Below are 25,426 nucleotides of genomic sequence, written 5' to 3' on the forward strand. Positions count from 1 at the left end.
TCCTCAGCTCTGCAACTCCTCCTCTTGGAGATCTGACAGAGACTGGAATCGGGCCTCTACGAAGGGCAGAGAAATCCGTTCGCCTTATTTGGCCCTTTGCAGGGCACGAGAGGACCCCACCCGGGTGGTGAGGAGGCAGGGGATGCATTTGCTGGGTCTGGGCAGGCCAGATCCCATTGGCCTTGTGGCGCCTGGGAAGGAGAGTCTTCAGTCCGCTTCCTCTTACCCCCCACTGAGCCTGGAGGCGGGTGTAGGAGAGTTGTCGGGGCTCAGACTGGGCCCATAAATGTCAGCTGCCTCCAAAGTCCTCAAGGGTTCCGTCCTGAATGTCCTTCCCCACCCCGTTTTGTTTTGCTCTAGGTCGCCGTCAGATGGAGTCTTCTTCCCTGGTGCCAGGAGACATCATCCTCTTGGAAGGCCAGAAGCTCTCCCTGCCCTGCGACGCCATCCTGCTGGATGGGAGCTGCATCATCAACGAGGGGATGCTGACAGGTGCTGAGCAGGGGAGGGGGCCTGCGGGTCAGGGTCACTTTGTGCAGGGAGGGCTGAGCCGTCTCAGGGGACAGAGGGGAAGTCAGTCCCTGCACGGAGGCCCACAACCCCCTCGGCCACTCTGTCGTACTCGGGGAAGGGCCGTGGCTCAGTGGAAGAGCCTCTGCCTGGCACACAGAAGGTCCCAGGTTCAGTCGCCAACATCTCCAGATAAAAAGGGCCAGGTAGGAAGAGGTGTCAAAGACCTCAGCCTGAGACCCTGGAGAGCCACTGCTAGTCTGCGTAAACGATCCTGACTTTGTTGGACCAGCGGTCTGATTCAGTATAGGGCAGCTTCATGTGCTCATGGGCCATCTTGGTAAATGGAGATGGGCTGCCTTGCATGGCTATCATGCCAGGCTTTGTGTTGTCTGGAGCGGCCTGGTGAACGTAGCCGACTGGCTCCCAACGGATGCCGAGGGGGTGTGTTTGTTGTGCTTGGCAGTAACCTGAGTTGTGGCTTTTGTACACCCCTGATTTGGTTGCCTGAAAAGCAAGCTGAGCTAGGAAGCCGATGTGAAGACCTGAAGGGCTGAGAAGGGAAAGAACCTGGTGCAGTGGTTCCCAAACTTTTCAGGCCGCCCCCCCCCCCTTGGTTCCACAAACTCAACCCCAGCGCCCCCGACCCTATAAAAAGCATTATTCAAAGTAGGGGTTTGTATGACACACTAAAGAAGATAAAAACAATAAAATTTAAAAACTGTAACAATTAATTGTACATCTATTCAAAATCAAATCAAAACTTTTTAGTTGAAATTTATTCAACCGAACTGATGAACTTGATCCAGTGGTACCAGTTCTTCAAAGCCTGGAAAAAAATTCTGATAGTTTCCATCAAATTTGCCAACATGGTGCCCCATAGCTTGATCGATTGTAAATTAGAGAACAATACAGTTGAAGAGTCCCCATCTCTAGTGCTGCCCCCTTGCCTCTTAGTGCCTCCCTAGGTAATCCCCCCCCAGGGGGTGGTACTGCCCACTTTGGGAACCACTGACCTAGTGGAAGGGGGGCTGGGGGCAGGGTGTGCAGACTCCAGCCATGCAGTTTCTCCTCCACATGGAAAAGCTGGAGCCTTCATGAAAAAGAACCTGGGTCTGTGTGGAAATGGCTTCGCGCTGGGGGAGTGAGCCGCCCACTCTGAACCGGCCCTGCGACTTCCTGTGCGTTGTGGTGGGAAAAGTTCTGCGCTTCCCTCCCTTGGTGGGAGGGCGCTGGCTCCTGCGGAAGAAGAGCTCTCACACCAGACGCGGCACCCAGACATGCGCAAAGGCCAGGGTGGGAGGCATCCAGGGATGGCAGTTTGAGGAATCAGCAATCAGTGAAAGGGGGCAGCTGGAACCGATCAAGTCTGGAGAATGAGGGGGTTCCCTCTTTTGGGCCGTATCTTCATGGAATCATAGAGTTGGAAGGGACCACCAGGATCATCCAACCCCCTGCACAATGCAGGAATTTCACAGCTGCCCCCCCACACCCCCAGTGATCCCTACTCCATGCCCAGAAGATGGCCAAGATGCCCTCCCTCTCTATGATCTGCCTAAGGTCACAGAATCAGCTTTGCTGACAGATGGCCATTTAGCCTCTGCTTAAAAACCTCCAGGGAAGGAGCGCTTACCACCTCCCGAGGAAGCCTGTTCCACTGAGGAACCGCTCTTAACTGTTAGAAAATTCTTCCTAATATCTAGACAGAAACTCTTTTGATTTGATTTCAACCCGTTGGTTCTGGTCCAACTTTCTGGGGCAACAGAAAACAACTTGGCGCCATCCTCTATATGATATCTTGGGGTCTCTCCATTCTAGTTTGTGTATGTTAATGAGTGGGTGGGGGTGCTCTCCCTCCTGGAGGTATTATTGGAGGTATTCGTGGGTCATGCAGCCCTACACCGTAGCTCCCACCTCCTCCTTTGGTGGTTTTTGTCATCCCTCCCCTCCAAAGGCATTGGGAGCTGCCACACATCCCGGGAGAGCATGCCATGCAGCATGAGAATGTGTGCAGTTATGTTTCCCAGGGCCAGTGTTCCACTGGGGGGTTGGGGGCTTCCTCTGCAGCATGTGGATCGGGGTCCCTTATATGGCTCTCCTAGGTGTGCCATCTGCTCTGTAGACCCCTTCCAAAAGTGCCCCTGCTCTTTGCCCACCAGACTGCACCAGGGGCTTGCTGGAGAGCGATGCCCCCTTACAGACTTATTTATTTTTAAATAATGTTTTATTTTACTAGTAATCTTAGACAGAAAAAGAAGCCTTAATATCATAAGGAAACCCCTAAATAAATACATGACAAAAAAGAATTAACTAACGGACTTACTATTCAACCATGACTAATTTTAATGGTTCCAAATCACCTTCTCTGCAAACTCTTATAACCATTTCCAGTCTTCTCATTAGTAAGCACATTACTGTAAGTTTAATCTCTGTCCTAGAAAAATCACTGTTCTAAAAACAACAACAACCCTTCGTTCCTACACTGCTAAGAACCGCAAGCACAGTCCGTTCTCCAAGTTCAGTTGTGTTCCAGCACTTTGTGAACAGAGAGCACCTTTGTGCAAATGACGATGGCGTTCATCTAGTTCCTTCTCTTAATTGGTTTTCTTGATTAATCTTATAGCCCACCCTCCCCTGGCCAGGCCGGGCTCAGCATCTCTGCCTGCGAACCACTTGTGATCTCTCACAAACAGCTATTTTCTCTGTAACCACCACGGTTAGCCAACATTTCCTGAGCCAGATTTCAATAGATGGTGGGGTATTTTGTTTCCAGGGGCTCCTGACTAACAACCCTGCAGCCACAACCAGATTTCGTAGAACATGAGACCACAATTCTCTAATGATTCCTCCATTTGGCCAAATATTTATTTGTTTGCTTGCTTGTTCATGGCATTTCTTGCTTGCGTTTCGGCCAGGGGAGTTAAACTCCCCGGCCTTCCGGTCCCGGAAGCAGGTGAGTGTCTTGCGCAGAGAGGCCTGTGGGTCCAGACCGGCTTTCTGAGCCAGGTGGGGCGTGGGGGTGTGTTTCAGGCGAAAGCGTCCCTGTGACGAAGACCGCCCTGCCCCACACGGAGAACACCCTTCCCTGGAAGACCCACAGTGTGGAGGACTACCGGCGGCATGTCCTCTTCTGCGGCACGGAAGTCATCCAGACGAGGCAAACCAGCAATGGGGCCCCCAGAGCAGTCGTGTTGCAGACGGGTGAGCGGGGGCTCCTTGCCGGGAGGGAGGGGGCCGGGGGGTGGTGCTGAAGTTGGCTCAAACCAGGCAAGCCAGCGACCCCCCGCAGAGCAGTCTTGTGGCCGGCTACCCCTCTAGAGAGCCATGCTACAGCCTCTGAGAGCGTAAGAAGAGCCCTGCTGGATCAGACCAGTGAGGGTCCATGTGGTCCAGCATCCCCATCTCACACAGGGGCCAACCAGTTCCTCTGGAGGTCCAGCAACAGGGTATAGAGGCCGAGGCCTTCCCCTGACGTTGCCCCCTGGCTCTGGGATTCAGAAGTTGACTGCCTCTGAATGTGGAGGTTTTCTTTAGTCCTCATGGCTTGACCCTCTTTCCAACGGGGCGTCTCGCTGCAGGCTTTAACACAGCTAAGGGAGACCTGGTGAGGTCCATCCTTTACCCAAAGCCCCTGAACTTCAAGATCTACCGAGACGCCTTCAAGTTCATCTTGGGCCTGGCTGTGATCGCTGTGCTGGGCCTGGTCTACGCCGTTTATGTTTATACCAAGCACAAGGTGAGGACTGGAAACGGGGGGGGGGCTTGTGCTCCCTAAAACCAGGGAGCGGAGGGGCAATCCAAGAGAGAGTGGCTTGCGGGTGGGTGGGGCTTGGGGTTGGCATGAGCTGATGGGAACCAACTGTATTCCTGACCATGGGAGCTCTGGCTCTTGAAAGCTCACACCCCGAAACTCTTGTGGGTCTCGAAGGTTCTTCTGGACTCCAGTCCAGCTGTCCCACTGTGGACCAACTTGGCTGCCCTCTGAGACTCCCTTTCTGCCAGCTTTCTTCATTGTCCAACTTTCACACCTGTACAGAGTAAATGCAGACATACAGCAAGTGTACGTGGGGAAAGCAGGACAACGACCCCAGCTCCCCCCTTGCATGGCCACATGATCATTTGGTCCAGCCAGATGCACACTGTTGTGTGTCATTTTGTTTGGTCTTCATAAAAGGTGCGAGGTGGATTTTGTCCTTATTGATGTCCAGCATCTTCCTAGTTGCGCCTCCAGCTGGGGTTTGCCTGACCCTCTCCCCCCTCTCTGCCCAGGGCCAGGCCGCCCCTCCCCAGGGCATGCAGCCATGTTCTGTGGTGACCCTCTGCCCGCTCTCTTCCCTCAGCAATCCGGAGCAGACACCTTGGCCATGGCGCTCCTCCTCTTCACGGTCCCCGTGCCCCCAGCCCTCCCTGCCGCCCTGACCACGGGCATCGTTTATGCCCAGCGGAGGCTGAAAAAGAAGAGGATTTTCTGCATCAGCCCGCAGAGGATCAACATCTGTGGGCAAATCAATCTGGTGTGCTTTGACAAGGTGTGTGAAAAGGGCCTCCCCGTGTTTGCACTGGCCAGGGAGGGGGCAGGGTGGTGGAGAAAGGTTTGGCTGTCCAGAGCAGAACCCGGTATGCCTCAGCAGGAGCTGGGAGGGGGTGTCCCCACTTCCCGTCTGGCCCCCAGTCCTCAGGCTGGGCCACTCTCACTCTCTTTTACTTTCAGCCTCCCACTGGCAATATGGAGATAATGTTACCGACCTACCGTACAGGACTGTTGTAATGATTGAGAAAATTATTATTATTTACTTCATTTATACCCCACTTTTCTCCCCATGGGGACCCAAAGCAGCTTACTCTCCTCCATTTTATTCTCAGAACAAACCTGTGAGGTAGGTTGATAGTGTGGTGTGGTGGATAGAGTGGCGGACTAGGACCCTGGGTTACCTGGGTTCGAATCCCCACTCCTGCCATGGAAGCGAGCTTGGCCCCGACAGCCTGGCTTACCTCGCAGGACTGTTGTTGTTTGAAATCGGAGGGGGGGAGAATGATGTTCTAAAAGCTGCCTTGAGTCCCAAATGTAGAGAAAAGCAGGATATGAATAAATAGTCACGATTAGGCAGGGAGGGCATGACCTGCCCAAGGGCACCTGGCCAGCTTCCATGGCAGAGTAGGGATTTGAACCCGGGTCTTTCAGGTCCTAGGCCAGCACTTTAACCCCTACGCCACATTGGGCCTCAATTGACACTCAGCATTTTAACATTTAAAATGTGCTGCTTGTTCCACACGGGCTCAGTAACCAAAATCGTAGCATCATAGAGTTGGCAGAGTCAATTAGGGTCAGGGGTCAGGCTTCCATTGCAGGGTCTGAGGGAAAGAAGCCCCCCCCCCCGAGTTTTCCTCCACTTGCCGGTGCCCCCTCCCCACACTTTGTGAACCCCTGCCTCAACACCATTCACTCAAGAAGAATCCGCCGGTCCTGAGTTGCTCTCGTGGGTGTTGCTCTCGTGGTGGATCGGAGCCCTTGCCCCCTGGCACTGAAGCTGCTCTGTTTCCTTGAACCTAGACTGGCACCCTGACGGAAGACGGCCTGGACCTCTGGGGCGCCGTCCCTTGCCAAGGAGGCAGGTAAGGACGGCATCCTTCTGCTTCGGTTGTCAAAAATCATCTTTCAGGATCAGGAAGCAGGAAGCTTTGGGACGCAGATCGAGACTCCACCCCCAAAACAAGACTCCACTCCCCTCTTTCCCCCTTTAAAAAAAATCGAAAGCAGCTGCCCAAGAATGTTTGAATGGGGCAGGGGTGCTTAACCCTTTCCCCTCTGGCTGTTTCCCTACTCAAAATGACCTCCCACCACCATAGCCGCCTGTTTTCTCCATGCAGAGGGGGAAATTTTCTGCTGGGAGGGAAGCAGCCGGAGAAGAGGGTGGGGTGGGGGCAGAATTCTCAGCAGCTGCAGCAGCAACCTCCGCCCCCCCTCCTGAGGCTGCTTTCAGTATTGTGGAGGAGGGGCACACCCCGCTGCAGGTCAGTCTCGCCTGAGGCTGGATCCCCCATGCAGGTGGGCCCTAGACAGCTCTGCAGCCCCATGTGGGTCCAGCTTCATGCCCACGCCCAACCTTGGGGGGTATCACAGCCAGGACCTGTGGGTGGCTGAGCCTGGGGGTCCTGAGTGCCCCTGTCACGTGAACACAAGCACTGGCCTTGGACTGAGTCAGGCCCTCGGTCCATCAGGGTCGGTATTGTCTATTGTAACTGGCAGCCGCTCTCCGGGGTCTGAGGCAGGGGTCTTTCCCATCACCTCCCCCCTGGCCCTTTTAACTGGAGATGGCGGGGATTGAACCTGGAACCTCCTGCATGCCCAGGAGAGACTCTTCTACTGAGCCAGGGCCCTGACTAGCAGGAACTTTGTGGGGCAACTTTTCCTAGCTGCGAGGTCCAGTGATGGAGAAGGATTGATCCCCCGCTCCTCTACATGAGTGATGGACTCTAATCTGGAGAATAGGGTTTGATTCCCGCACTCCTACACATGAAGCCTGCTGGGTGACTTTGGGCTAGTCACAGCTCAGAACCCTCTCAGCCCCACCTACCTCACAGGGTGTCTGTTGTAAGCCTCTTTGAGACTCCTTAAAGGTAGAGAAAAGTGGGGTATAAAAACCATCTCTTCTTCTTCTCCTACATTCCTCAAGCATTTGGCCTGAAGGGCCCCAGGAGCCTCCGTTGGGAACAAGGGGATGAGGGCAGCGGTGCATCCTGGCAGAGCCCCCAGAACCCTTTGGCAGGCCCTGGCAGGAGATGCCTGACCTGGGACATGGGCGGGGGGGGGACTCCATCAGCCGTAGCCTCGCCTGAGGGCCGGCCAGGGTGGGGCTGCCTCATCCTTTGCGCCAGAGACTGGATCCAGCCCCAGCCCTGGCCCGGCCGGCCCGCAGAAGGTCCCTTTGTTCATCCTGCACACGTGAATGGATTTCAAAACAGAGCCCGGAAGTGCCTGGCCTGTTTCCCAGGGAGGCATGGAGCCCTTTTCCTCCTCCCCCAGCCCAGCCAGGCACAGCAGAGACAGTCACCACGAGCGCCTTCCTCCTGGCATCTGACGAGTGGGCAGGAGAGGAGCAGAACCACATTCCTGAGGATCTGCCACAGGGCAGGGAGAAGATTGTTCTGAAGGAAACATTAATGCCAAGAGATTTAATTAACATGCTGCTCCACCCAGCCTGTCAACGGCCCCGGCCCAGCTCTCCAACTGGCCAGGCATGGGGTGGGGGCAACCTGCTGTCCCCGCCGCCCCTCAGAGCCCAGGTGTTTCGGTGGGACTGGGTGCATGGCCAAGGAGGCATCTGTCCCTGGACTCGGGAAGGTGTGGTGTGATGCCCTGCGCCTCGAGCGACAGGCCTGCTCCGTGGTGTGTGTAGCCCACTGGCTGGCACGGAGTCCCCATGTGCTGATTAAACGCTGCCCTCGGGTGCAGCCCCCCCCCAACGCAGTTCCTCTGCTTTGCCTCAGCTTCCAGAAGGCCCACAGCTTTTCCTCCGGCCGGCCTCTGCCCTGGGGGCCTCTCTGCCGCGCCATGGCCGCCTGCCACTCCCTGCTGGTCCTGGAAGGGAAGATCCAGGGAGACCCGTTGGACCTGAAGATGTTTGAAGGCACCGGCTGGGTGAGTCCTCCTCGCTCCTTACGAAAGCAGAAGCCCGGAGAAGGGAAGGCGCTCCAGCGAGGGCTCTTTCTCTCCACTGGGCCTTTTCTCATTCCTGGTGGGTGGGGCGGGGTGAGAGGGTGAGGGTTAAGATGGGGGTTGTGGGGGGGCTGCCTCCTTTCAGCAATACTGTGACGGGCACTGACAGACATAAGAACAGAAGAAGAGCCCTGTTGAATTCAGTCCAAAGGCCCACCAAGTCCAGCATTCTGCCTCCCACACACTGGCCAATCTGCTGCCTCTCAGCTGACCACGACAGCATCCTCCCTCCCATGCTCCCCAGCAACTGATGCAGAGGCCTCGTTCTGCTCCTGCTACCAGAGACCGTGAGGCCCTATGGCTATGGCAGCGGCTGTGAGGAGCGGAATGGCCCCTGCGCCAGCAGCCTCTGGTGCCAGGCAGGGTGCCGGGTGGGCCCACTGGAGGAACAGGGAAGGAACGCAGGTGTATCATCCCCACCGTGGAATCCTTTGGGAGAGGGGGGTCCCAGTGCCCCCCTCTTCAATTGCATCCAACAAGGTGCCCATGATATGCCCGCAGATGCATGGTCAGCTGACTCACGGTGCTCCTTGGAGTCATACCTCAGGGGGATGGGTGTGCTGGCATGACTGGCAGGCAGAATTCTGGCCTCGGATCAGGGCTGAGATGCCGGCTGGAGACAGGGGCTTTCTGGCTCACCTTAGCCGCACATGGGAAGCCTGGTTTCTCTTAGCACGTGGATGGAGTTTTGGGCAAGAGGGCTGTGCCGTGCCAGGGTGTCAAAATCCTGAGGCTGCGGTTGGCACTTGCCGTGACATGCCACAGCTGCCAACTGAAAGGTCTCCGAAGGTCAGTCCAAAGTCAGCTGGATGCCTCCCTCAATGCTCGGGGGCGTAACTGCCGCCTGGTTTCTGGAATGTGCTTCTGCTCTCTGCCAGCTCCCTCCTTGAGTTTCAGCCTCTGCCCTGGGTCCTTGTGGCCAGGCGGGTGGCACAGAGGATGTGTTGCCGCACGCCCACAAACACATGAACACGTGCTCAGACCGACACGGGGAACTAGCCTGCATGTTGGTGCAGGGAGTGGAAAACAAGTCGCTTTTACCTAGAGAGGTGACTGTGAGTAGGAATAGGGTAACAGAGACCTTATTTAAAGGTTTAAAAAGGAATGTGGAGTTTACTGACGGATTTGATACAATAGTGGGGGGGATTATCCTAAGCAAATACTAAATTAAAGCATAGACAAATAGTGCATTCCTGCTCCAAACAGACAATAAAACAACCAAACATCCAGCAGAGCAACTTGGATTTGGAGCAGAAGTTACTTTTGAGCTGAAGGTGTAAATGTGGGGGAAATGAGCCCAGAATCCCCCCTCCACACACACACGCAGAGCCACCCCCTGGCTAGAAGGTGGAAGGCAGCCAGGATTCCTTCACTGTGCCTTTCTTTCTTTCTTTCTTTCTTTCTTTCTTTCTTTCTTTCTTTCTTTCTTTCTTTCTTTCTTTCTTTCTTTCTTTCTTTCTTTCTTTCTTTCTTTCTTTCTTTCTTTCTTTCTTTCTTTCTTTCTTTCTTTCTTTTTTGGCTATAGGAAATGGAAGAGGCCAGTCCACAGGGCAGTAAAACCAGCAGGGCAGATGAGCATACAGTTATCAAGCCAGGACCTTCCGCTTCCCAGGTATGCACTGAACCTCTCACTGGAAAGCCAACCCCTGTCGTCAGATCAGAGTCAGACCCGTTGTGAGGAGGGCCAGCTGAAACTGGGAAGTGGGCCAATCAGAAGCAGGGCAGGTGCAGCAACTGGAAACCTTTACGATTATGCAGGTGGGAAGATGGGTGGGATGAAGGCAGGAACAAGGAAATCTTTGAAGATGAACTGGCTTTTTAGATGTCCCCATGGAACTCTGGGAACCGTCTTTGTCTGAGAGTGCCCAAATGCCTCGCAGAACTGTGATTGCCAGTAGAAAAGAGCAAGAGTCCAGTAGCACCTTAAAGACTAACAAAATGTATACAATTAGAATGGGAGTGCATCTATCCTTCTTTACAAGGCGGATGGATTTCCATTCTGTACGGCTCAATGTGGTGCCTTCAATGGAGGTAGATCACGATGAATAGCCGTGTTAGTCTGTCGGTAGCAGTACAAAAGGGCAGATTGCCAGGATTTCTTGGAGGGATTTCTTAGGAAGTAAACCACCTTGAAAACAGGCACAGATGTTGCCTTGGATCCTGTGAATCTGTTATTTGTTTGTTTGTTTAAACCGTTTAGTAGCTGCCTTTCTTCCTGAGAGAGCTCGAGGTGGCTGACAAACCCAGATAAAACACATTCATGAAAAACATGAAACCAGAATTTAAAATCACAACGCAGGACTGCTACTAAAGTCAGTATTGTCTACTCAGACTGGCAGCGGCTCTCCACAGGGTCTCAGGCACAGAGGTCTTTCCCATCACCCTGCTTGCCTAGTCCCTTTAACTGGAGATGCCGGGGATTGAACCTGGGACCTTCTGCATGCCAAGCAGACGCTCTGCCACTGAGCCACAGCCCCTCTCCATCAGGAGGGCCTCTCCCCATGGTCTTAAATTCCAGGCAGGAACATATGAGAGAAGACAGTCCACTGTTACCGGAAGAGAGGTGTGTGTCCAACCCAATAGGTCTTCATCCCATTTGCATGCAGAGCCCTGACTTAGACCTTCCTGTTTCCCACCCCTCCACCCCAATTTACAGGCCTCCGTGGAAGGGATCGTGATCTTGCACCAGTTTCCTTTCTCCTCCTCTCTCCAGAGGATGTCAGTCATTGTGCAGGAGCTCGGGAGGGACTCGTACGACCTCTGCATGAAAGGAGCCCCAGAGATGGTGGCCAACTTTTGCACAGCAAAGAGCGGTAAAGGCAGAGAGAGAGAGAGACCCAGAGGCAGGGAGGGCTCTGTGGATTCTGTCCTGCTCCGGCCGAGGGCAGATATACCCACTACGTGTGCTATGGGGGAACTCTGGCAAGGAGGGTGTTGCATACCGGGGAGGTGCACGTTTTGGTGCACGCATGTCTGGAGCCCTCTCCCAGTCATGTTTCTGATGTGCACGCATTCTGGGGGACATGTGAACATTTGCCTGCGATGGCACGGCCGTGCCCCCCCTGTACAGCTTCTCTTTCACTCTCTGACTGTTTTCACACACAAAGGCTTCGATTATCTGTGAAGCAACTGTCGTGTTTGTCTTGGCTTGTTGGAGCGGCTTCATGGCCTCCTCAGTTGCTTTCTGTGAGAGGCTGGGTTGGCACACGAGGGAACCAAACACAAAAGGGGCAAGAACAGCCAACAAATGAGCCACAGTTATGAAATCCTGATGGGTCCCACATTGATTCGTCACGGGAGCGTCCGGTGGTGTGCCTGCCTGCGTGAGACGACTGAAGGGCGAGGAGGGCTTCCTGCTAACAGTTTCCCCGGCCTTTTGTGCAGGGGTTGTTTCCGTTGCCATCAAGCACTGAAATAGGGCTCTGTTTTGATTATGCATGTGTTTTCTGACCTTTAGAAGTCACCTTGCTCTCCCCTCGCGTTTTCCCTGCAGTTTGTGGTGCTGTTTTATCCTGAGTTTAATGTCTGCCTCAATCCCAATGCGAAAGTCCTGTGCATACTTGACAATTCAGGGTTTTCTCCCCATGCCCATTCTCGCTTCTCCCTCCCACTTGTCTTTCCCCCTCATGCAATCCCTCCCCTGGAAGCTGGAATAGTATGAGGCTGCTTATTGGTCAGTTTCACAGTGGGTGCTGGTCAGGTTCAGACCTCAGCCTGATCCAACAGTGGGGTTTTTTGTTTTCCACTAGGGAGAATGCTGAAATAGTCACAAATGACCTCTCTCTCTGACGGGAATTGCCTCCTCTCCCCTTGACAGTTCCAAGGAACTTCCCCACGGAGCTCCAATTCTACACATCGCAAGGCTTCCGAGTCATCGCGCTGGCCCACAAGGCGCTCACCATGGGCAGGGGCACCGACCTGGATGGCTTGGAAAGGTAAGGCCTGCGGAGATTCTCCCATAGTCAAGGGGGGCATTGGGGGCAGCGCCACCGAAGGTAACAGCCCTGCTCACAGAGAAAAAGTTACCTAGACACAGCCGAGTATTTAGTGCCATCTTATCCAACTCAAAGAGTGTGTACAAATGAGTCCACAAATGTCCTTCACACAAGGTGTCCTCTGTCCTTTCCCCAAGGCCCTGAGGTGTTTATCCAGTCAGCCTTCTGTTTGGTGCCTTATTTATAGAAAGCCGGTTGGTTGCCCTGACTGGAGGGAGGGGCCGTGGCTCAGTGGTAGAGCCTCTGCTTGGCATGCAGAAGGTCCCAGGTTCAATCCCTGACATCTCCAGTTAAAAAGACTAGGCAAGTAAGGTGATGTGAAAGGCCCTTGCCTGAGACCCTGGAGAGTCGCTGCCGGTCTGAGTAGCCAATATTGACTTCGATGGACCAAGGGGGGTCTGATTCAGTATAAGGCAGCTCTCATGACTGAGAGACACTGTCCTTCAGTGTTACTCCTCTGAAGATGCCTGCCACAGCTGCTGGCGAAACGTTAGGAAAGAAAATACCAAGACCACGGTCACACAGCCTGGATAACCTACAAGAACTGATGGGCAGCTTCATGTGTTCATGTGGCCAGCGTGGTGAGGTGGGAGGGGGAGTCTGCATGGGCCAAGGGGGAGGTCTTCCCCATGGTCCTGTTCCCACCCCCAATACTTTAAGTCCCAGGAGCAGCATTTTTAGTTTGGGAAATAGGGAGGGGGGTAATGTCACCTTCCTCAGTGCAACTGCCCCAATCCATTGGGCCCCCACCAACCCCATGGCTGCTTTTGGGGCCCTTCGGTAACTTGAGAGATCTCGGTTTCTTTTTCCTGAGATGCCGTGCTGCCAGGGCCCCCCATTGCCCTTGAAGGACAGCTGTGAGTTGATGCAGGGGACCGAAACCAGAGCCAGAAGTGGCAGGATCGTGCTCTTCGAGTTCACGCTTAGTGGCTTCTATGTATCCCTCATGGGAGTGACTCCCCCTGCCCTCTTTCCTTCCGTCCCCCTCAAGGGAGGAGGTGGAGTCCGGCCTGACCTTCCTGGGCCTTCTTGTCATGGAGAACCGGCTGAAGAGCGAGACCAGACCCGTCCTAGAGGAGCTCACGGCTGCCTGCATCCGGAGCGTCATGGTCACAGGTAGCCAGGGGTCGTCTTCAGAAAACCTTTGAAGGCAGGAGAGGAAAGATAATTTTTCTCACCCAGGATTTTTTTTTGGGGGGGGGAATTGGAATTGTGAGAAAATTTGAAATATATTCACTGGTTACTTTCCTATCAAATCTGAATTCATTGTGTTGATTTAGCAATATAGAACTTATCATTAATAGCTTAGGTGGCATTAAAAATTATACTAACTAGCATATTTATGGAATTTAAAAGTTTTATGTAAGCAAAATATACCCAGTACCTGAGAGAGGTGGGGGGGGGACGGACTCCTGGGCCCTGTGTCACTTGTCTGGAGATCAATTGTAATGCCAGGAGAACTCCAGGGCCCACCTGTAGGTTGGCAACCCTACAATATAGTAACAGTAGTTAGGATTACCAGCATATTTGGATATAAAATTAAAATTTATAACATTGAAAAGTGTTAAATCTTTCATTTATTACACCAGTTACATCATCTGAGGCTACATGGAGGGCAACCCAAGAAAGAACCTTCTTAGTCATGGCGCCAAAATTTACAGAATTCCATCCCTGGGAGATTCATGTATCCCCCTTGATCATCGCCTTCTGCCAGCAAGTGAATACTTTTCTGCTTTGTCGAAGGCTTTCATGGTCAGAGTTCATTGGTTCTTGTAGGTTATCCGGGCTGTGTAACCGTGGTCTTGGTATTTTCTTTCCTGACGTTTCGCCAGCAGCTGTGGCAGGCAACTTCAGAGGAGTAACACTGAAGGACACACTTCCTTCAGTTACTCCTCTGAAGATGCCTACCACAGCTGCTGGCGAAACGTCAGGAAAGAAAATACCAAGACCACGGTTACACAGCCCGGATAACCTACAAGAACCAACTTTTCTGCTTTGTTTGGCATTCCCTCAATGGCCCTCCTTCCTGTTCATTTTTTGAAGGAATTGTCTTGCAATCCCCCTTCCCTCTGGTCTAGTCCCCACCACCCTCCTGGGTCTCTGCCCAGCAAGGCAACCCGTCCCCTGACTCCTAGGGAATTGCCAACCCCCCTTTGGGTAGTAACCACTGACAACAAGGAATCTGCACGAGTATCTCCTGCAAGATGGATTTATACATCTGGCACTTCGTGTTGCCATTTAAAGGCTCTGCATAGTGGCCGCATCTCCGTCTTTACTCACACTAGCGAGAGCGTGGGGATGATTTATTGCGCTTTCACACTTGCATGCTTTCCCCTCTTTAAGGATGGTGAGCTCAACTGCAGCCACTGGAAAGTGGAGCAGCATAGGCATGGTGTGTTTGCAGACAGCAAACACAGAGAAAGTTTAATGAACAAAAGTAAAAAGAGTACACATGGTCTGTAGAAGCACCAGGCTGACCCAGGATATAAAGAAAGGGTGAAAACACACAATCCTTTTGCCCTAAACCAGGGATGGGGAACCTCAGGCCCGGGGGCCGCATACGGCCCCCGAGGACATTTTTTTTGGCCCTCGGGAGCTCCGGAGCCCACCGAGGAGGCACGGCACAGGGCAGCCCTCCCTGAGGGTGTTCCTGGGGCCACGGCTTGCAGGGGCGCTGCAGCGCCCTTTGGTCCACCTCTCACCGACTGACGGCTGTTAATAGGCAAGAGGAGGGGGAGGGACGCTTCCCCCAAGGCTGCCCCCTATAGCCGCAGCGTGCAGGAACGCCGGGGCACACTGTAAGCCCCTCTTGCTGCCTGTCGGCTGTTGAGCAGCGAGGAGGGGGAAGAGGCCCGCGGATCCCTGCGGCAGAGCATGCTTGCAGGAGCTGATCGGGCTTCGGGGAGCCTTTTGTTGACTCTGGGGGTGGGAGGGCATGGAGCCAGGTCGTGTGGGGCCGGAGGGTGTGTGTGGGGGGAGGGGGAAGGTTTTTCCTCTCTTCCTCTCTTTCTGTGTCTTTCTTTGTCTGTCTCCCTCTGTCCTTTTCTTTCTCCCCCTCTTTCCATTTCTTTCTCCCTCTCTCCCTTTGCCTCTTTCTCTGTTTTCCTTCCTTCCTCCCTTGCCGATCGACTTCAGGCTGCGCCCCCCTGGCGCCTCGTTTGCTTGGGCCCACCGCTGGCTGCCCTCCCGCCTGGCAGGGGGAAAAGGAGCGGGGGAGTGGGGGCGCCCTCTAAGCCTTCTCTGCGTGGCCTCCCCTGGGGTTGCCAACCTCCAAGTGGTGGCTGGAGACCTGGCAACCCTAGCCTCCCCTCCCCCTGAGCGATCTACACCTGGTATGGCCCCCGAATGATGTTATAAATGTGCAAATGGCCCTTGGCAGGAAAAAGGTTCCCCACCCCTGCCCTAAACGCTATACTTATCCTAAACAATGTTGTTAGAAGGATAATAAGCTCGTGATCTTGAAGCTGCAATGCTGAAAAGTCCTTCATTACTTTAGTTCTGAGATTGGACTTCTCCCCTTTGTCCCTCTACACTTGAACAAGACGGAATCCGTAGGTAAAAGTTTAGTTATGTGCGGTTTGTGTCCATCTGAGGAAGATGAACAAAGAGCAGAGACCTTTCTCCTTAGGTCCTGAGAATTCATAGTCTTCCCTTGGGAGTCTGTTGCCCTCTGGAGTCAGTAGGAAGAAAATAGCCTTTGGGCTTTTCCTCTAACTGTCCCTTTAGGTGTGACATTCTAGCAAAGGTGGTAAACCTTTTGTCTCTCTCCGGCCACAGCCATTTGTGTTTGTACCCACTGTCTCAAAGAATATTTTTTTTAGTCCGAAAGAGAAAACCTGAGGCTGGATCCAAAGGGCTACTTTGGGCACACCCACGTGAGATGTTAAGCCCACGTCTGCTTTCACTGGCAAACCTCCATCTCAAAAGCATTTTATTTGTTTATCTGCAAGATTCCAGTTCTGGTTTTTAACCACATTGCAAGGCAGAGTACAATGGAAAATCAAAATATTGTTTTACTCCTGAGACCTCATAATACAACTTACAGTTCCCATCAGTCAACAGGGTCATCCAAAAGGTTTTAGGAGATCTTAACACCTGCCAGAAGAAGGGAGTCTGCAGCAACAGGAGAGGCGTGCCTAGTTCCAGTGTGGAGCCAGTGTGGTGTAGTGGTTAAGAGCGGTGGTTTGGAGCGGTGAACTCAGATCTGGAGAACCGGATTTGATCCCCCAGTCCTCCACATGAACGGCGGAGGCTAATCTGGTGAAGCGGGTTGGCTTCCCCACTCCTCCACATGAAACCAGCTGGGTGACCTTGGGCTAGTCACAGTTCTCTGAGCCCCACCTACCTCACAGGGTGTCTGTTGTGGGGAGGGGAAGGGAAGGTGATTGTAAGCCGGTTTGATTCTGCCTTAAGTGGTAGAGAAAGTCGCCATATAAAAACTCTTCTTCTTCCGCAGTGCTGTGGCAACCAGTGAAAAGGCCTCCCTCCTGGAGGATGTCATTCTAGCATCTAGGCTCTTACAGAGCAGGGTCTCCTAAGTGGCTCTTACAGACTGTGTGCCCAGGCTTAAAACTCAGAATCCAGAACTGAATCCAGAAACAAAAATGTAGCCAATACAGCCGTTGGGGAGCCGATGCGATGTGCTGTCCTGTTCCCACCCCAGGCAAGATTTGGCATCATTGTGGCCTTAAGTCAGTTTCCACACAGTCTTTAAGGGAGACCCCATGTAGACTGCATTGCGGCAGTCTAAGTGAAACGTTGTGGGGGACTAATGTTCAGAAATACAGATGCCATCTCCCCCGCCCCAGCCCTAGTGTACGGAAGTACTAGCACTGCTCTTTGGATCCTGGCCCATGCTCGTTGGTGAGAGTCAAGTAAATACTGGCGCAGTTTCAGCCCACAAATATGCCTTCCAGTTTGCTGGAGAGTTTAGACCTCTTTATTTGAGACGGCTGACCTTGGCCAGCATGGATGGGGGAGCCCCCGCCCCCCGGCTTTTTAGTTCTGAGGTACAGTCTGATGCAACTTTGAGAACATGGTTGTAACCGGCCCCTCCTGCTTCCCAGGTGACAACCTCCAGACAGCCATCACCGTCGCTAAGAACTCCGGGATGATTTCCAGTAGCAGCAGAGTGATCCTTGTGGAAGCCAGTGAGCCGGAGGGATCCACCCCAGCATCCATTGCCTGGCAGCTGATGGAGGACAAGCATCCATGCCCTGGAGAAGGGAAAGTAAGCCAGCATATCCACAGAATCATAGAGTTGGGAGGGCCATGCAGGCCATCTAGTCCAACCCCCTGCTCAATGCAGGATCAGCCTAGAGCACCCCTGGCATAAAAGCTTCTCCTGTTCAGGCAGCAGCCCCCGCGCCCCTCACCCCAGACTCACCAGTGGTTTTTTTATTATTCACTGTCAAGGATTTCGCTCTGTCCTGAGCCCCAGAACAGAATGTTCTGCAGGCAGCTTGCAAAGGTGAAAGAGCTCTTGAGAGAAAGACCACGGAAAAGCTCTCGGGGACACAGCTGCTCACCTACAGGGAGTCTTGGAAGCGGTTGAAATCCAGCCTTCTCTGTCTAGAGGAAGGGTGACCCCCAAAGGTGCCAGGGGAGAATCGAGGCACCTGCTTATCACACAGCTATCCCTTCCCCCATTTTATCTGCAGCAGCCGAGAGTCAGTCTCTGGCTGGGGTCACCTCCTGAGCTGGATGGCTGAGTGGGGGTTGGAAGTGGGTCTCACAGACCCCATAGGCAGAAGTGCTGTCAAGTGGCAGGCAGCTTATGGCAGTCCTGGCTACTGAGGGGCTTTGGAGGCAAGTGAGAAGCCGGTGGTCCCCTGCCCCTTTTGGGACAGACGCCCCTCTGACCGAAAAGGAGCAGTGCAGGAGGGGGGGCACACCCCTGGCCAGATGAGGCCCCCAGGCAGACTGCCCCGCCATTAAACTGCACAGCCCCGGCCCGGGCTGGAAGGGGAGGCGGAAGCTGGTGACGCGCTGCCCCAAACCTCCTTCCCTCACCCAAAAGAGTGGTGGGGGAGGGAGAATGACACTCACCCCCGGCCAGATACCCCCCGCCAGACAGGCCTGTCCCAGGCTTAGCGAGGGGCTGCAATGTCCTTGCCAGCAGGTCCGTGGGGTATGGTGGCAGCGGCAGCCAGGAAGACGTTGATCAAACTGTTCAAGTGGGGGGGGGGGACTTCCAAACTGTAAGGGGTGGAGCTGAAGGTGGAACCCAGGCCCAGGCTTCCTGGCCCCCTGGGGACTTTGTGGGAGGCTTATCCTGCTGAGTCCCTGGCCATTGCTTATTTGGGGAAGCATCCAGGTGGGCTTTTAGCAAACCCCCCCCCCCCAGCACTCATTGCCTTAAGCAAGGGCTCTGAGCTAGGGCCACTTCTGCAGCTGTGCATTGGGTCACCAAGGCATGGGCAGGCCAAGCAATGGAGTCAGAATTCTGTCCGTTATTTTAATCCGCTTGTTAATTCCCTTATCATAACACGCAAGAGAGACTGAGGCAAGGAGTGGGAACTGTATAAATGGGCTCCGAGTAAGGTTTCTCTTGGGCTCCCTGAAGGGCAGCCCGGCTGCAGCGGCTGCCTCCCCCCGCCCCCATACATCAATAGGAGATTGCTGAACCAGGGGGGCCAGGAGACAAAGCAAACCACTTCAGGAGGAAAGGAGGGAGATGGGCGTGCATTTGCCCGGCAACTGTGCATGTGCTCTTTACTCTTGGGGAGACCTGAGCTGCAGTCTGGTCCGGCACAGTGTCTGGTTCCTGCCCCAGCTGTGCCTAGAGCCCCCTCCGCCGCCCCCCCCCCCCCCGTTTCTGGCTTGCACCAGCCAGCAGCAGGGATTGAGCCTTGGACTAATTCTCATCTGGTTTCCAGGATCTGTCCATCACCCTCGAGGGCAAGGCCGAGCTTGGTGGGCCGGGCACCGAGTTCCACTTTGCCTTGCATGGGAAATCTTATCAGGTCCTCGTCAAATACTTCAGCAGTTTGGTACCAAAGGTAAGCTTGGCGGGGGTGGGTGGTGGGTGGGCAGAAACAGACTCTCTGCCACGCTTGGCTTGGAAGTTAATCCCTTTGGGATGAGGAAAGCAGGTCGGGGCTTTCTTCTGATGGGATGGATAGGTGCCCTCTCTTGCCACTTAAGGCATTTCTGGGCTTGCAAGCTGCACCTTTACCTTTTGACAGGTACTTTTGAATGGCACTGTGTTTGCCAGGATGTCTCCAGGGCAGAAATCCAGCCTTGTGGAAGAATTTCAGAAGCTAAAGTAGGTCCCTGGCTGCCATGCGGAGGGGTGGGGTGGGGGGAAGGGAGTGAAGACCTGGGCCCCTGCGTGTCCCGCACTGCTGCTTCTCTCACCCCCCTCGATCCACTTTGGTTGTGGAGGCTGACCATGGAGGTTGAGGGCGATTCCCTTGCCAGGCAGGATGACCACATTTATTTAGTAAACCATTTCTATCCTGCCTTTCCTCTTGGTTCAAAGCCACTTCCAATAATAATTAAAACATCCCCAGATAAAACAGAAGGTAAAATAGCAAAAGCCCCAGATCCTTCCCCCTCTTCCTTAAAAGATGCCTGCCATTTAAACCCGTGCCTGTCTTAGAGAGACAGTCTTCATGAGGCAAAAGCTAGACATGGGAGGCGCCCCCCCTTTTATTTCCTCCCAGCCTACTCTGAAGAAGAATGAAGCACCCAGTTTTCATCCTGCTGGCCCCTTCAAAAATGCACCATATTTGCATTTTGACTTGGCTTCCCCACCGTTTGCCAACAACCTTCCGTTGGCATTCCTGCATGGCCTCCCTCAAGGGCTGTCGCTTCCCTTGGCTGCTCATTCTGCCAACCCTTAGCAAGTGCAGAACAAATTGACTACTAGGATTAACTGGAGTTATCCCTAGTAGGGTTGCCAAGTCCAGCTGGGGAAATTCCTGGAGATTTGGTGGTGGAGCCTCTGGAAAGAGGAATCTGGGGAAGGATTCTGCCTAGAATCTATGGTATGCCATAAAGTCTGCCCTCGGGAGCTGCAGTTTCCTCCAGGCCAGAACTGGCCTCAGTAGTCTGGGGATCAGTCACAATTCGCAGAGTACTCCAGGCCCCCTGGAGGTTGGCAACCCTACTTCTCAGTAAGCATACTTCATCCTAAGGGGAGTGCCCACTTCTGGGCCTTAAAAGGGTGGAGCTCTGCTTCGGACTGCAGGCTGGCTGTTCTGAGACTGCGGGGGGAAACTGAGGCTGAGATGCCAGGGCTCCCCAAGAAACCGGGCCTGGTCTCAAAGGAGAGCTTAGGCATGTAAAGCCTGCTACTTTTAGACTTTTAGTTGGTGGAATCTGGTTATTGGCATAGAAAAGCGTGTAAGTGTTTGCACACACACACACACGCCCCAGATCTGGCGGGTATTTTCCTGAAGCAGGTCAAGGGAGGACGAAGGTTCGGAGGAGAGTTTTTCACATTTCTGTCTCTGTTTTGTGCCCCCATCACACTTCCCCATGTTCTGGTTCAGGCAGGTTGTGTCATTTGCACTTTGACAATCACAGGCCCTTCCCCACCATGTGAGGGTGGTATTTGGATCTCTCCCCCCCCCCCACATGAACCTTCACATCTTCGCTTGGCCAAATTTCTCACCAGAGGGGTGATCCGGGCTCCATGGAACTGCGCTGTGCCACAGCGTCCCCCCTCCAAAGCAGCCATTTTCTTCAGGGGGAGGGATCTCTGTAGTCTGGAGATTGGTTGTTATTCCAGGAGATCTCCAGGCCCCACCTGGACCATTGTCCTGGCTGCCCCATAGCTGGTGCCTCTGTTCTGCTGATTCATGGGGGTGGGGATTGTAGAGCTCCGATCTTCATGAAGTTATGACCTTTCTGAACAGAAGCGTTGTCGGTAGAAGTCATATCTGTTGGCTTTTTGGTGACCCTGCTAGGTACCACGCCCTTCTTCCAGCTGTGAGTGAGTCATGTGGAGGGCTGGGCCAGGACACCAGCATGCCCCTCCCTCCCTTTGGCATTTGTTGCCAGGGAAGCCAGGTGCCCCTGCCTGGATGTGCCAGGAGGTGGAGATTCCATCTCTTCTAACAGCACGGGCAGTTCCTCCTGCAGGGTTGCTTGTGCACACCAGGCTGGCAGAACAGATGTCTGTGCGTGTGTGTGTGTCTGTACATATTGCCCTGATGTAAAAAATGAGCAGCTAATTTGTGTTCTCCCCTCTCTGCCAGTTACTACGTGGGGATGTGTGGAGATGGAGCCAATGATTGCGGGGTAGGTTGCTCTCGGAATGCCCCCCTCTTGGGCTTATAAGTGCTGATCCCCCCCCACCCCCGTGATGGGCTGGCATCAGTGGAACTGTAAAAAAAATAGATTTCTTGTGTTGGGGGCGGGAGGGCAAATGGATTTGGGATCATCATTTTTTTTAAAGTTTAGATTATGTGTGTGGTGCCTTCTTTATTAAGAGAGAGCCAGCATGGTGTAGTGGTTAAGATTGGTGGTTTGGGGCAGTGGACTTTAATCTGGTGAACCGGGTTGGTTTCCCCTCTCCTCCACGTGAAGCCAGCTGGGTGACCTTGGGCTAGTCACAACTCTGTTAGAGCTCTCTCAACCCCACCTACCTCACAGGGTGTCTGTTGTGGGGAGGGGAAGGGAAGGCGATTGTCAGTCGGTTTGATTCTCCCTTAAGTGGTAGAGAAAGTCGGCGTATAAAAAGCCGACTCTTCTTCTTCTTAGCACATGAGTGCATCTAGAGCCACGTCTTTGTCAGTCTTTGTCAAAAGCTAATCCGCAGATGCAGGCCAGAGTACGGCTGGAAGGGGTGTGTGTGTGTTGGGACGGGAACAGGGCTGGAGGGTTCATTTCTTTTTTCAGCGGATATTGTGAATTAATGACAGGGGGTTTGAAAACTGTGCTTGTTCCCCACAAGGGCCTGCCAACCTCCAGATGGTACTTGGAGATCAATGGCACCTGATCTCCAGACTACAGAGATCAGTTCCCCTGGAGAAAATAGCCGCTTAGGAGAGTGGACTCTGTGGCATTGTGCCCCACTGGTGTCCCTCCCCTCCCCAAACCCCACCCTTCCCAGGCTCCACCCTCCAGGGATTTCCTAGCCTGGACTTGGCAGTGCCCGTGGGGGCAGCCCAAGCGGAGCTTCAGGGTTTCCAGAGCCCGCGCTGGGCCCTCCCGCAAAGGCACCTGCCTCCCGGCTGGCCAGGGCCAAGGGGCGCTGCTGCTGCTGCTTCACGGCCTGCCCGTCTCCGCTTCGTGTTCCTGTAGGCTTTGAAAATGGCCCACGCCGGGATCTCCCTTTCTGAGCAGGAGGCCTCGGTGGCTTCGCCCTTCACTTCCCAGACCCCCAACATCCAGTGCGTCCCGGAAATGATAAGGTAGGTGCTCCGTCCAGGGTTGCCAACCTACAGGTGGGTCCTGGAGGCCTCCCAGAATACAGACAACAGAGATCAGTTCCTCTGGAGAAAACGGCTCCGCTGAAGGCCAGATTCCATGGCCTTATACCCCACTGAGCCCCCCCCTCCTTAAACCCTGCCCTCCCCAACTCAGAGTGGGTAATGCTATGGGTGTCACAGCTCCTTGTGGGGACAGGCAGGGCCTTCGAGTCAGGCTGAAGGAAGGGCTGGGGATGGAGCTCCCGGCATGTCTCTAAAAAGGGGGAGGGGGGATTGCGTGGATTGGGACCGCCAGGCCAGGGCTGGGGGGTGGGGTTGGCCCTGGGCCACTTCCCCTGTCTGAAAGGGTGCCAGGGCACCTCTGGTTGCCCCGTTAGAGTAACCACATAGTATAATTACCTGCAAGTTCCCCCAGGAAGGCAAACTGCAGCCCTGTGGGGCGGTTTCCAGTTCGGTCAATAGCGTGTGGGGGGAGGAAGCGCCCATAGCCTCCCCAGCCTGAATTGGGCCCCTGCGAGCCTGAGTTTGAGAGGAAAAGCCACGCTTGGCACTGGGTCCAGGGGGCTCCCAGCAACACCTCGGTTTTGGGCCCTTGGCTCGCTGGGTTGCTTTAGACCGTTCCCTCCTTCTCAGCCCCACCAACCTCACAGGGTTGTTGTTGCTCATCTGCAGGAGGGGAGAATAGAATTCCTTGAGCTTCTTGGAGGACCGGTGGGGAAAGCCTGCAGCGGGCGGGGAGACAGCTGGCGCACCGAGCCTGTGCCACCCATTCCCAGCGCACCGTTCTTGGCTCTTGGCATCCCTGTCCTGGCCTCTACATTGCCAGGTGGCACTTTGCCCAGTCCCAGAAAGACCAGGGCTGGCACACAGGCAGTTGCCCTGGCCGGAGCCCCTGACCCTTCTCCTGGGAGCCAGGCGAGGCCACAGACATTCCCAGGGCCGAATCTTTTCCTCTGGGTGCCTGAACCGCTCTTCTGCCCCTGAGGGGCTTTAAGCTGGTCCTGCCACCCATAAGAGCCCGCCTATTTCTCCCCACAGAGAAGGCCGTGCTGCCCTCGTCTCCTCCTTTGCTGTGTTTAAATATCTGACCCTTTACGCCCTGATTCAGTTCGTGGGAACGTCTCTGCTTTATTGGGTAAGTACCTTGACTTCTCCGGAGAGCTGAGAGCAGCTTCCAGCCAACACTGTAATCCTTGGCTGGTGGGAAGCAATTGGAAGGGAGCGTGAGGAGGGGCCTTGCTTCCTGTGGGGTTTGCTCTCTTGCGTCTGGCAAACAGGTCCAGGAAGGGGGGTTGAAGTGATCGGGAAATTAAAGTAAAACACCAGTCTAACAACATTGCATTACACAGCCGTTACCTTAGATGGAGCAAACACATTCCCATTCCTCATGCCACACTGTCATAGAGGAGGGCAAGACACCCCCCCCCCTTCCGGTCACTGCATGTGCCTGCTTAGGTGAAAGCCTCCCTTCCTCCCTCCCTCCCTCCCCCCCCCTCCCTCCCCCCCCCCCTCTCTCTCTCTCTCTCTCTCTCTCTCTCTCTCCCCCCCCTCCCCCCCCCTCCCCCATGGAGTTTTGTGATGCCCATCCATCAGATCCCTTTGGCTGGTTTTCCTGTTGAACCCAAGTTCCATTTTTCCTCTTTCTTCTGGTAAAACAGACAGTTGCCCCTTGGTTCAGGGACCCCATCACAAGAGCTGTAATGCCAGGAGATCTCCAGGCTATACCTGGAGGTTGGCAATCCTCAGCCTGGCCTCATGGGAGCTTTCCCAGTGCAAATAGCATGGGAATCGCTACAGCAACAGGGCAGTAAATGTGTGTTTGCGGAAGGGATGGCCTGGCAGTAACCTTGCGGATGCCTTTCCCAGAGCCCCCCCCTCCCCCAGCAGCATCCTGGGACATGGAGGCTGCCCCAGTCTCTCTAAAAGGACCACCAGCAGCAGCAAAAGCCTCGGCTGAACTGCCTTTCTCCTTGCAGCAACTCCAGATCCTGGGGAATTACCAGTACCTCATTCAAGACGTCTGCATCACCCTCGTCGTCTGCCTCACGAGTAAGCAGGCCAGCGCTTCCCCTGACCCGTCCGAGCCAAATGGTCTCTAAGGCCTGATCCCGGGGGCCGGGAGTGGCTAGAAGGCTGGGCCTGTTAGTTGACCATCAAAAAGAGCCATTCGAGGGGTAGGGAGGGGTGTGTGACTCAGGGCTGCAGCATTGCGGAATGGGGGAGGTTAACTCTGCCCATCAGCTCAGCGCAAACCAAGTCTCTGTCTGCTTGGCTGCCGCTCGAGACTGCAGACTGTGGGGTGGGAGGAGGGAAGGGAGGTCTGCCTTTGCATCCCCGGCTCCCTGGACTGCCCTCTTCCCTCTCTTCCCACAGTGAGCTTGACCCACGCCTACCCTACACTGGCCCCTTATCGCCCCTCCGGACAGCTCCTCTCTCCGCCGCTGCTGCTCTCAGTGGTCCTCAATGTTTGCTTCACCCTCGTTGTGCAGGTCTGCGGCTTCCTGTTTGTGAAGCAGCAGCCCTGGTACTCGGAGACCCGCAGTCACAGGTAGCCGCCTAGCCTGCATGGGGGGAGGGGGGGACCGGAGGACAAGTTGGGAGGCCCTCAGCTGAGGGTGGTCATTGGGCATCAGGGAGGAGCGCCAGCGCAGGAGGGACAGGCAGAAATGACCCAGCTCTGAGCCCAGCTGGCCGGGAATGAGGGTGGGCTGTAAGTGTGAATTAATACATAATAAGTAAAATAAATAAATGTAGACGAGCAGGGCCAGAAGCAGAGGAAACTGTTCTCGGGGCTTCTCTTCCAGAGGGTGCCCTTTAGCCAA

At 54.4% G+C, this 25,426-nt stretch overlaps 1 protein-coding gene across 1 annotated transcript in view; it reads left to right on the forward strand.

The window, feature by feature from the left end:
• LOC130478118 (probable cation-transporting ATPase 13A5) overlaps window positions 1-25,156 on the forward strand; it is a 38,045-nt gene extending 12,889 nt beyond the window's left edge. Inside the window, exons 9-26 of the mRNA XM_056850249.1 lie at window positions 361-492; window positions 3,541-3,711; window positions 4,089-4,246; window positions 4,851-5,039; window positions 6,062-6,123; window positions 7,999-8,149; window positions 9,753-9,839; window positions 10,884-11,040; window positions 12,045-12,162; window positions 13,214-13,338; window positions 17,289-17,452; window positions 19,101-19,223; window positions 19,410-19,489; window positions 21,429-21,471; window positions 22,477-22,586; window positions 23,643-23,739; window positions 24,581-24,653; window positions 24,978-25,156. Coding sequence (XP_056706227.1) covers window positions 361-492; window positions 3,541-3,711; window positions 4,089-4,246; window positions 4,851-5,039; window positions 6,062-6,123; window positions 7,999-8,149; window positions 9,753-9,839; window positions 10,884-11,040; window positions 12,045-12,162; window positions 13,214-13,338; window positions 17,289-17,452; window positions 19,101-19,223; window positions 19,410-19,489; window positions 21,429-21,471; window positions 22,477-22,586; window positions 23,643-23,739; window positions 24,581-24,653; window positions 24,978-25,156 — 2,219 coding nt within the window. The remainder of the gene's footprint in view (window positions 1-360; window positions 493-3,540; window positions 3,712-4,088; window positions 4,247-4,850; window positions 5,040-6,061; window positions 6,124-7,998; window positions 8,150-9,752; window positions 9,840-10,883; window positions 11,041-12,044; window positions 12,163-13,213; window positions 13,339-17,288; window positions 17,453-19,100; window positions 19,224-19,409; window positions 19,490-21,428; window positions 21,472-22,476; window positions 22,587-23,642; window positions 23,740-24,580; window positions 24,654-24,977) is intronic.
• The last annotated feature ends 270 nt before the right edge of the window (window positions 25,157-25,426 follow it).

The sequence above is a fragment of the Euleptes europaea genome, chromosome 5, assembly GCF_029931775.1.
Source record: "Euleptes europaea isolate rEulEur1 chromosome 5, rEulEur1.hap1, whole genome shotgun sequence".
Lineage (NCBI taxonomy): Eukaryota > Metazoa > Chordata > Lepidosauria > Squamata > Sphaerodactylidae > Euleptes > Euleptes europaea.